At 46.5% G+C, this 12,015-nt stretch overlaps 1 protein-coding gene across 1 annotated transcript; it reads left to right on the plus strand.

Moving 5' to 3' along the window:
* The first annotated feature begins 352 nt into the window (after window positions 1-352).
* LOC111262044 (uncharacterized) lies at window positions 353-11,566 on the plus strand. Its single transcript, XM_022836014.2, has one exon. It carries the CDS (start codon window positions 4,261-4,263, stop codon window positions 5,941-5,943), a length of 1,683 nt encoding a protein of 560 aa, XP_022691749.1. The 5' UTR covers window positions 353-4,260; the 3' UTR covers window positions 5,944-11,566.
* Window positions 11,567-12,015: the final 449 nt, after the last annotated feature.

A 12,015-nucleotide genomic window follows, 5' to 3' on the forward strand; every position in this document is an offset into this window, starting at 1 on the left:
CTACCACCACCGCCCTCGTAATTACTTGTCGCTTATCTTAAGAGTTTCTCGGCAAAATTAACCCCCTCTCCCGTTGTCCGGAGGAAAATCATTGCCGACCGCCCTTAATAACGAGGAGCTGTCTGCGGCCACCGCCAGGGCGCGCGCCGATCGCCCTTCCTCCTCACCCGGCTAGCCAATGATCGCTCGCAGGGGGCCCACCGGCGACGCTCATTGGCCAGCGGCGAGTGAGTGTTAGCCCTTCGTCGGTTCTTCGGCCGGACGTGAACGGCTGTCGGCCGCGCCTTTTGAAAAGATCTATTCAGATTCGCTCTATTCATCGGTTTGAATGGTCCGCGCCAGCGAGGGGAGCTTTTCCCGGCGCCTAAGTGTTTTCTAACAGAGATAACGGTTTTCCCTAGGCTCCGGCCGCAGGAAACTGTTTGCCGATTTCACCATCGGCAGGAATCGTAGAGTGCACAACTAGAGAGAACCCGATGAAGAAGTAGAAGACCTATATCCTAGACATTTGTGAGAGAAGATCATCACCACGTCGGTGAGTCGCGGCAGAGAATCACGTGTGAGAGAAAAATTCTAACATTTTCGTGCCATCGACGAGACAACTCGAAACGGAGTGTCCCTGCTGTTCACTGCTAGAACAGTTGTTGGTCGTCGCGAAGCGATGCGTTAAGGTGTCGGGAAGTAGTAGGGAAATTTCCACCATGACCTAGCTGCAACTCAAGCGATTCAGCGAACTAGAATACGTCGAAAACATCGGAAAGCACGCGACGCATCTGTGAATGGTAGGCCTGTGCCTAAGCTAGATTTCGTAAGGAAGAAGTAGACAGTGATAAAGAAAGTGGTGAAAAAAGTAGTTCATCCTGGTGGTGAACTTAGGTTGTGCCTCGGATACAAACGAAACACAGCAGGATCGTCTGTCTAAAAAACAAGTGTGTGTTTGAAGGTCCTATTCGTCCGCAGATCTTCTCTGTCCATAGCAGTGTTTAGAACAGTAACGTTCACAACAAGAGTTCGACCTCCCCTATTATCGGTCAAGGGGTGGAAACGTGACAAACAGATTGCCGCCCACGTATCGGTTCAGTCAGAAAGAACAGCAGAGATCTTGGATCGAATCAAGCGACAAGCACGGGAGAAAAAAAAACACATCAAATTGCTCTATTCGACGACTGCAAACGACACTTCCGAGGACTTTGTTTGAACACGATTAAAGATCAACTGTCAAGGGGCTAACGGCTTCCTCGAAAGAAGATTGTCCGCGGATTTACGCATTTGTTCCCCCTTCCCCCATTCTCTATAAACACTATCTACAATGCGTGCGGAGGGCTCACATTTGCAATTGGCCTGATGCCGCGGCAGCTATTCATTATCGCGTAAACTCGCTAACCACAATCGTGTGACGACCTCAATATCGTAACCGCATTACCGAAACCGCAACGCTTCATCAGTCCTCGAATGAAGATCCGAACCAGTTCGAATCGGGCGCTTATCCAAGGCGGATTAAAGTTACACCACCCCAGTGGATGGAGGGGCCAGTGACACACTGTTGCTGAAGATTAAGTGGTGCTGTGGTACTCGGACGCGCTAATCTGCTCTTGAATTCGGAGGGAGCGCATACTCTAAGCAGAGTGAAATAGTCTAGTTCGCCGCCAATCGCAAGAACAGCGCCCGTTGTTCCGTTCGGTTTCGGCGGGTTTGGCAGCAGCTTATTAGGCCACCCAGACCGATTACGACGACGACGACGACAACAGCGACGACGACGAGAAGAAGAACAACAACAACAACAGCAGCAGCAACGCAATACCCCCAACAACGATCTTATTCGCTCGATTATCCTCTTACTCAGCCCCCTTCCCTTCAAGTCCTCCCGTCGTCTCCTCCTACCACAGTCATCAAACCCCCCTAACATTTCGCCAGAACTCTTCAACGAGCTGCTTTAATCACCCTCGACCAGCTGAAGTTGGACAGCTCGATCCAGATCATCGGGCCCTGGTAATAGTACTTGTGACTCGTGAGATCGCAGACATCCCGTGTTGTACCTACCGCTTCTAGCTATTCGATTCGTTCATCATCCACTCTTCCCGTCCCGGACTACTTCGTGTCTCACTACTACGACCACGACGACTAGCCCAGATAGTCTGCCTGCGATCACTCGGCGCTTCGCATTGCTCACTCGTGTGATCGTCTTCTCTCTCGCACTGTCACCAGTGCCGCCAGTCACTGAGTTTATTGGCTAGAGTTCTAGCTAGCGGTGTTCCGATCTGCCACTGTTACTGCCGCTACTTCGATCATCATCATCGTCGTCGTCGTCGTCGTTGTTGTTGCCAGTGGCTCTCCACCGCTCGCAGGCACTCGACGACGGTTGCGCACAAAAAAATCCTCGACGGTAACTCCAACAGCGGCGAACGACGTGCTGGCAAGAGAAAGCTACACGATAGTAGAAGTAGGAAAACTGCCAGGCACTAGCAGACCGACTAGGCAAAATAGTGAGAGAGAAAAAAAGATCCTGAAGACCCGAAGACTCACCAGTGGGTGGAAGGAGCGAACGATCGGAGTGAGAAGCACTGCCTAACTGCCTCGACCGGATCGCGACTGTAGCTGACGCCGGAGCTGCAGCTTGCGGCAAGCGAGCTTTGCTCTGCTCCCCAAGCGAATCCTGTGGCGGCACTGCACTGTCTGGCTGGATAGACACATACCTTTCTGCCTACCTTCGTAGGTAATCGTCGACTAGTGTGTTGTACGACAGAATAGTCAGTTGCCAAATAAAGAAGGTAGCCTGGAGTGAGAAGCGCAACTAGCTGTTCTGTGTTTCTTCGACGTTGCAACAGCAGCAAGCAAGCAAGCAAACTGCTGTTGCTGCTGCTGCTGCTGCTGCTGCTGCTGCTGCTACTACTGCTGCTGCTGCTGCTGGTTTTCACCTCGGTCCTTGCCAGCGAGCCTGCGCTTCAGGACTGCCTACCGCTTGTGGTGCCGGTCGCGCTGGCGAACTCCACGAGCGGTGTCGACAGTTGAGTAGCTAAGGGAGTGGGATAGTCTTCCCCTGGCGACGAAACCCGGGAATCAATTTAGTCGACCCCATCTCGGCACACTCACACACGTCGGTACTCACCGACACTCACGCAGACAACGATAGGCTAAGAGTCGCGCACTCCGATAGAGACAAACGTTCGGCTAGGCGAAGTCTATCGCTCTTAGCCTCAGCCGCAGAGGCTGTAGCGGCTGCTGTGTCTTCACCCATCGCCACCGAAGGAGGAAGGCCCGTGGTGGACGGAGTGAGTGAGCTAAAAGCAGAATTGAACCACCAGAAGCAGTGTTCTATTTACCCGAAGCAAGTTCGACAAAAACTCGGCTGAAACCCTCGCGCACATCACTTCATTCTTGGAGCCACTCAGCTCTAGCGAAGCGGCGGAGGGAGCGGACATAGAGCGGCAATAGACTTCTACCACGATCACCACTACTACAAAGGACTACTGAAGCAAACAGTCCCCTCAGTTGAGAGCACAAGCAGATAGAAACACTGAAAAAGAAAGAAAGAGAGAGAAGTTAGTCGCTAGAAGTCGTTCCCGAAGATCCTGACTCCCCATCCCCTCCCCCAGAGTTAGGACCTCGGGAGCGGCCGATCATCAACGGCTCAGTGGCCACGGAGATATCTAGTCTATCTAAGGTTCCCAATCTCCATTTGGCGTTTATCTCAAAGTCAGAGTTCGAAAAGATTAAGATGAAGTAGAAATAGAAATAAAGCGGATTTCTCCTGTGGAAATGCAAGACAAAAAAAACGCGGGAAGACAGAACGTTTCAGCCTGTTTCAACTCAGCGATGCGTAGTACACCTCGAATGTCACCCGAGCAGTGCCTCCCTTATACAGAGTCGATCTAAGTGGTCATCGTCCTTCAGTGACCTCGAATGAAAATCAAGAGAAACGAGGATCGAATGGCATCTCTATGAATGTGTCTTCCATGTTTGACTTTTACGTCGAAAATTAAGGGCGTGCACTCGTGTAGTTGTTGTGGAGATCGTTCGAAGGCATACGATCGAACTGAAAAACATCACGGCGCATTTTAACGCACCCAGCCAAAGTGACTGTGGAGCTGGCCGAAACGACTGCAGACTATTTATGGACACTAATTAGCAAACGATTCATCTAATCGAGTGTGAACTAGTTACCCGTTGTTTCGTGACTGCTTCCTGAGATGCGCGTCTAAACATCGCCACCTCGGTGACCAGTGCGCCGCCAGTGAACGTTCTACGCCATTTTTCGACGTTATGGCGTCAACATCGAGTCCACCCGCTTGGCAACAGTGGCCACCAGCAGCTCCGGGCCACGATGCATCAGGTGCATGTCATTGCCAGTATTGTGCGAACGGTGGTTCATGTGGTTCGCCCCATCGGGACTACTATGAACGAGGAACGAGGTCGCCTCGAGTCGCGCCCGACGCTTCGGATATGCACGCCGATGACCTACGTCAAACACCGGAACACCGCCAGGGAGCAGGCCTTGCCCCGGGATCACTAGCAGGAGGCCTACCCGGTACGATACCTGGCCTCGGGATGGGCCAAGGAGGTCAACCTTTGGACCGGCTAAGCCTTATGAGTGCTGAGCGGGGCCTACCTCCGGCCGATAGGCCATCGTCCGCTCAGACAGTGAAAACGGAGTTTAAGACGGAGTTCAAACCGGACTTTGAGCAGTCGCGGCAGCAGTTTTTCGAGCAGCAGTTCTTCGGCATCACCGAGTCGACCGCCGAGGCGCTAAAGCAGATCGGCCAGCCTTCTCCGAGTTCACCGAGTCAGACACACCTGGGTCAGGATTTCATGTCCAGAAGTTCGTACCAGCCCGGCGGCCAGGCGGCACAGCGGCCCAGCAGTAAAAAGGACGCGGACCGGGTGCGGCGGCCTATGAACGCGTTTATGGTGTGGTCGCGCGGCCAACGCAGGAAAATGGCCCAGGAGAACCCGAAGATGCACAATTCCGAAATTTCGCGAAGACTGGGTGCCGAGTGGAAGCTGCTGTCCGAGGCAGAGAAGAGACCTTTCATCGACGAGGCGAAGCGTCTGCGAGCCGTCCACATGAAGGAACATCCGGATTATAAATACCGACCAAGGAGAAAAACAAAGACGTTGATGAAAAAGGAGAAGTATGCCGCTCCAACAGCGCCCTCGGTAGGCCAGGGTCCTACCGATTCGGCGGGACTCCTGCAGCGTAACCAGCTTCAGGCTAACCGGCTCCCGGGAATACAGAACAACATCATGCCCCTCGCAGACTCCACGCGCGACTTATACTCCTCCGTGGGTTCGTACACTCCACAGGGCTATCCCTTGGCTAGCGATTTCTACAACGTGTCGATGTACCAGCAATCGCAGATGAACCCCCTCTACCAGCGCTATGACCAGTACACTTACCCCGGCTACGGTTTCGGCTATTCGGCTCAGCCCGGTACACCGGGTCAGCAGAGCGTGCGGAGTGACGATAGCGGTGCTGCCACGCCCAACGGTTCGCCCGGCTCCACTCCAGGTTCAGTCAACCTCTCTGGAAGCTCTTCGGCGCTGTCCGGACTCTCCGGACTTCCGGGAGCTTCCGGGTCCTTGTCCGGTAATATAAACTCGAACCTTGGTCTCAACCTCGGCTCCAACCTCGCCTCGAGTCTGCCTGGTCTAGGCGCTGGTCTCAACGGCAGGAGTGCGGTGGCGCCGCCCTCGACGCCCGGCTCAGTACCGTCTGGCGGCCACGCAGCTCAGCCGGGATCGCCAGCCGCTGCAGGCCCAATGGTCGCGCCAGGCGCAGGCCAACCCGGCAGTTCGGTCGGGCTAGACCTCAGTGGGGGTATGGCGTCCGCCGCAGGTATCGTCACTGCCCGTCGATACCAAAACGGTCCGGACCTCAGGGACATGATATCGGTCTACTTGCAACCGGGACACCAGGGAACGGCCGAGGCTGGTGCTCAATCCTAAAGCAGCAGCTATAGCTTCAAGAGAAACAATAATCGCAACACTAATAACGTGCACGATTATTTCGACACAGGAGTGCATTGTTGCCAGAGTGACGACAAAGAGAGCCGCGCGAAAGTGACCCAACGGCCAGCTTCAACAGCAGCAGCGACGTCAACCAAGGATAACAGCAGCAGCAGCAGCAGCAGCAGCAGCAGCAGAAGTAGCAGCAGAACAAAAACAACTCGCCGATAGATTGAACCAGCTGATAAAGCGTTTGGGCTTATCTGCACGAGGAACCATCGAATCAGAAGGCCCTGCGCCAATTCACGTACACTCCAACAGTTCATACAGTCACACGATCCACATCACAAGGGCACACATCCCTCAAAATATCATTTTCCTTGCAAATGTTATGTCTATTTTAACTCTAAGCTCGTATAAGGCGTTCAGAGCTTGCATTTTACCACTGGTTAGTTTCTGTATAGGAACAGAATCGATTCCCGTCCATATAACCTACGCTGTGAGGTACTTCCTTTCAAAATCTAGAGACAGTCGATTACATATTTGCAGTACGAGAAATCCTTATATTATAACTGTAAAAATTTTATATACTACAATTTTCTGCATCGTTATAATTTCTACTTTAAATGTTCTTTATGTATTCGAAAGGCAACAACCCACAATAACAGAATCACAGCAAAAAAAAAAAAAAAAAAAGAAAAAAACAAAACAGCCTCAGTCAAAGCTGCAATGTTAACACAAACAACCATGTTACGGGCGAGATAGTACCAGCAAAAAACTTACTAGAGAAACAACAGAATGTGACGCCGGGAAGATGCAGAACGCGTAAATCTCTTATCACCTCTAATGTATATAACTATGTCAAGAGAAAGATTGTACCGCTGATAGAAATTCGATAAAGATTTGGTTAGTGGTCAGGCCCTGCATTGACTGTAACATCAACCAAAAATGCAGCCAGCATATAGATAAGCGAACAGTAGTAACTATAATAATAATTATCACTACGATTATCATTATTATTACTATTATTCATAATAACTAACAACACCAGTACGCCATGATGGTGATAATAAACACGATTAGGAGACGATCTATCTGACATAAGAACGCGCCTCACACAACTCTACAACTGTTAAAAACACCCGAACGCTCAGAGGGAATATCGGCTCGCGTGAGGTCAGTACCATTGTATTCAGACCGGGTCAGCCCGATTGCACGAGGAAGCTAACTTGTGAGCCAGAAACCTATCGTTAGTTGATGGTAAATAATAAAACAGCTGGTCTTCTAAACCCCCCGCCGCCGCCGCCGCCGCTACGCTGGAAGGAGGTATGGCGACGGGTGTATCGTTTAAAGGAGCCATTAAAAACGTTCGTTTCCCTTTTGGTTGAAAGCGGACGCGTCGTAAGAAGCGAAACGAGGCAAACAGATTATATTATATAATAGGTCTATAAATAGTGCACGGCAGCGGCGGCGTCGGCCATTTCGATATATAATATTATAATTATATTCATTATTATTATTGAAATCAATCGTCTCCATCAAAGGTGCGTACAACCGAGTGGACATAGGGATGGAGGACGTGATCCTGTGCCACGTTCTCAACCACGACACAATGTGTGATTTATGTCTGATGTCCGCACGCAGTCCGGATGTATTATTATGTAAATATATAAACCTCTTGTGAATTATCTGCCTCCCCAGAGGTTTCTTTGCCCCATCTGTCGTCCTTCGATGGGATCCCCCGCACATCGAGACGATCCCTATTCGATGAGCTATTTCTACAGAACTTTACATACAAGCATTCAAAAGCACGGTGAAACAAATATATCATCACTGAACGCTGTGCATAGGCATAAGAAATAATCTCGCTATTCCAACTCAAACGCGACACAGGGAAAAATGCGACTAAATACGTCAAGATACAATCTATAGCAGTGTGTGTGTGCAACAACAACAACAACAAAACATAATACATACCCCTACCCTCCCTTCGAAATACCTCCGAGTATATAGAGTCATTTTTGCTGAAAGAAAACATGCTCTGATTGCGGTATATATACATACGCTAGAATCAGTTGAATGATCAGACCCTACAATGGTAACCATGTAGTGGATTAGTGACTTCAAGATTATATATATATATATATATATGATCGAGAAGTATCAAGAAGTGAGGACATCAATGCATACATAAGACATACACAAACGTAAATAGATATATAAATATTTATTGTTTGCCCTCTTACTATTTATCCGATGCGTACAAGAAGAACCTTTCTCAAAAATGAAGAGAACACAAATTGTACATTTTTCCAAACCCTTTGGCGCCGGCTGTCACTATGATGTTTATTATATTATACGATACATGACGCTGTTCCCACCGAATCCGCTCCAGAAGCGAATGTACCATTATTGTAATATAACGCTCTCTCTCTCTCTCTCTCTTCTCTTCTCTTCTCTTCTCTCTCTATATATATATACAACCCGTAAATCAAATCGTGACTAATTGATCGAAAAATAATAAAAGACCCATGAAAAGCATTTGCGTACTGGCAAAAAGTAAGGAACAACAAAAAGAAAACAACTTTACCGCGAAAAGAGACGATATCAAAACCGGCAAGTATGGCATTTCTCAGGGATCTGTCGGAAAACGCTTATCACTATTAGGATGATTTAAGTGTTCAAGCTTTTTTCGAACATGGCCTACAAGGTACGCGGAGCCCATTCATTGAGAGGTCTGTCGGAGCTCTCTATATGATCTCCCTCTAACCAGAACAATGTCAGTGTGGTATCAAATTATTTGTGTGTACGGTCACTCTGCAGATACTCGATTTATGTCAGGGATGGGATTTTAAAAAAAAAAAATGTAAAAAAACACCACTATAAATACCTATGTTACACCAAAAGTAACGATTTGATACACGTCTATTTTGTAAAAAGGATTGTCTACATCTATTGGCTTCCAGTTCGGTCAGTGTCCTGAGTGCGCCATCAGCAAAAAAGTACGATTTCCCTCCTCACAGCGAGAAACGTGATGACATTTTTGGAGTTTCCTACTAAACGTATTGTGAATTTGACGCAAAAAATTGTCTATTTCTATCGAATGAAGTATTTCTAAGTAGATAACGAACATTGAAATAGGATTTGGCGACGACGGGACGTTTTTTTTTTTTTTTTTTTTTTAATCATAATTGACCAAACGGTTGACAAGAATAAAAAACATAGTCCACATGGACCTCGCGTAAACGTACGGGCAGGCACAGAAACGTAAAAGTTGTTGATAGGTTGAATATCAATGAAACGGTAACCGGGAGGTTAGCAATCATACAGTTGCAATAAGATGTTTGTACCAAGAACAGAAAAACCTCTGTGACGAACCGTTGAGAATCTGAAATGCCACGGCGGCAAACCCTTTGGCGTATGTATCTCTCCATGAACATTAATCTTAAATAAGTAAAAGTGAACATTTGACAAGTCGACGTTTTTTTTTCTACTCTAATTGGAAAGTAACGAAATTGGAAAATGGGGCACGATGAAGTTGGCAAAACCCTACTAAGGGTCTAGGCGTGGGAAATAGCATCGATTGACCATCCTCATTCCAATTTTGAAATCTTGGCGATGTCTTTCTCAAGGTGTTCACCAACGGTTGATGGCGCCCGGCCCGAACGCTTTCGTTTGTCTCTTGAAGCAAACCTCCGACGGCGACGCGCCTAAACCCTTACATAACCCTAATCCGTTTAATCGTTATTGTCAGGTTTTCTTCTAGAAAAGGCCTGCAGGTCCTGATAAGCCAGCAGCCAGCTGTTGCAGACGTGGATCAGAATCTGACCCTCAAATCTTTTATAGAAGAAGCAACAAACGAGAGCAAAAGATCTACATTGCGTATCCGTCCACTTGGTGTGCGCGGTCCACCGCGGTCGGAGGTCCCTTTCCTTGTGCATACACATCACACGATTAACTCGACCGATATATATACATACAATATACATAGATATATATATATATATATAAAAGTAGACTAAATATCAACAACGTTGCAAATAATGATAATGCGGCATATGAAAGGAAATACATATGCGACTATGGATGGCTTGATATTGGAGATAACTATGATTATAAAATGGTATAAATGAGCAACATGTTTGGATATGATTGGAAAGCTATATATATATATATATATATATATATATATATATATATATATAAAATCACAGTACGCTGTAATAATGTAGACGTTAGGGGGCCACATCCAAGCGCCGTACGACCGTAGGGTTGTTGCGCGGTCGGCAACATGAAGAACTCGGTGAGCACGAGCCCCTCTAACCTGTACAGAACTCCCATACATCGTAGCAACTGAGTAATAGTTGAGTAAAATAAACGACAAAAACACCCAATTCATTTTTTGCTTTTTTGTAACGATAATGAAAATAATTATTACTGCTAGTGTAATAGATATCAATCATAATAATTAGTACTACACAATGAGCAAGGACAGCGCGGGTTGCATTAGGCCAAATGACATCAACGGCAATATATTTAGGATGGCCTAAGCGGATTGGCGTAGACCTAATCAGAGCAAAAGGAATAAAAATACTACTACTGATAATGACATTGAATATGACGAGTAATAAATGACGCTGATGACGACACTATTACTATTTAAGATGACAGTAGCAGAAAAGTGACGGCACAACATCATCGAATCCTAGATGAAGGATCTTATGAAAGAACAATAATAACGACAGTAACTATATTATTAGTATTACATTATATGCTAGTTATAACAATAATAATGGGACAAGACGTCGCTAGGAAGAACATAGGCAGGGCAATTTCACTAGCCGACGAGCGGCGAAAGCAATGGCAGTGAGCGATTTTCAAGCCGTGCCGACGCGCAATGAATATAATTAATCGTAGCAGTCGGTGCATAAGGAACCCTGGCGAGCAGAATATAAATGCAAAGAATGAAAAATGCCGATAACATAATAGGGTCAGTTCGGAGAATTGCGTTCTGATAATAGAGACCTCTCTGGGAAACTACCCAGACGCTAGCGGGTTGCTGATTAGGGACAACTACCACTTCAACAGTGGTACAACAATGTCTCCGTGTGTGTCTGTGTGTGCGTGCGTTTGTGTATGCTTGTGTGTGTATGCGTGAGTGTTTGTGTGTGTGTGTGTGTGTGTGTGAGTGCAAAAAGCGTGAATATAAATGGGGTAAGCTCTACGGGAGGGGCGCATTCAGCATACGACGAACACAGACAGAAAGAGAGATTTGGGTAAATATTAGGTATTTTCTCGCTGGCCGGCAAAGAAAACGAAAAAAATGATAACGAAAAGCAAAAAGCGAATTGCGATTCACTTGGTATAGACCAAAGTGAGCGGAGTGTAGCGGTGAACCTCTTTGGCGGATCCACGGTTAAGAGATACTGGCAAGTAATAATAAATAGATGATTAAAGAAATAACGCGGCAAGATATGATTGAATGGTGACGATGACGGCGAGGCAGGATATGGCAGACTAAACATAGTGAAGAGTTTAAATACAAATGAAAGAAGACGACGATAACAAAAAATGAAAATATAAATAAAATAAATACAGTGATACATTACGAAAAAAAAAACAACTATTTGGTAATTTTTTACTGATCCTGATTGGCCTGCGTAATAGGTAAATATACCAATAACATATATATAACAATATATATGGTATATATAACAATAACATAATAGATATGTAGGTGTAGATTAAACAATAACACCAGATAGTTTTATTTATTTAAAAGATCCTTTAAACAACAATGGGTATCCAATTGGGAACCAAAAAAACATAAAGGTATATATTTACAATTATTTCTAGATTCTAGACTTTCAAATGCACTTTTTTCTATTTAAAATAAATCAATAATTTATCCCGACAGCTATTTGTGTTTATTAATGGTTTTTAATCGACATATTTGTTCAATTTATTGACTGGTATAGATAAAAGACAGTGGTTCGGTACGATATGAATCGTTGGTGGGATGCCTGCCCGCTGAGATGCCTGAAGCACCCCTGAAACCGTTGTCAAGAATAA

This window comes from Varroa jacobsoni, unplaced genomic scaffold (assembly GCF_002532875.2).
Source record: "Varroa jacobsoni isolate VJ856 unplaced genomic scaffold, vjacob_1.0 scaffold_623, whole genome shotgun sequence".
In the NCBI taxonomy this organism is placed as follows: domain Eukaryota; kingdom Metazoa; phylum Arthropoda; class Arachnida; order Mesostigmata; family Varroidae; genus Varroa; species Varroa jacobsoni.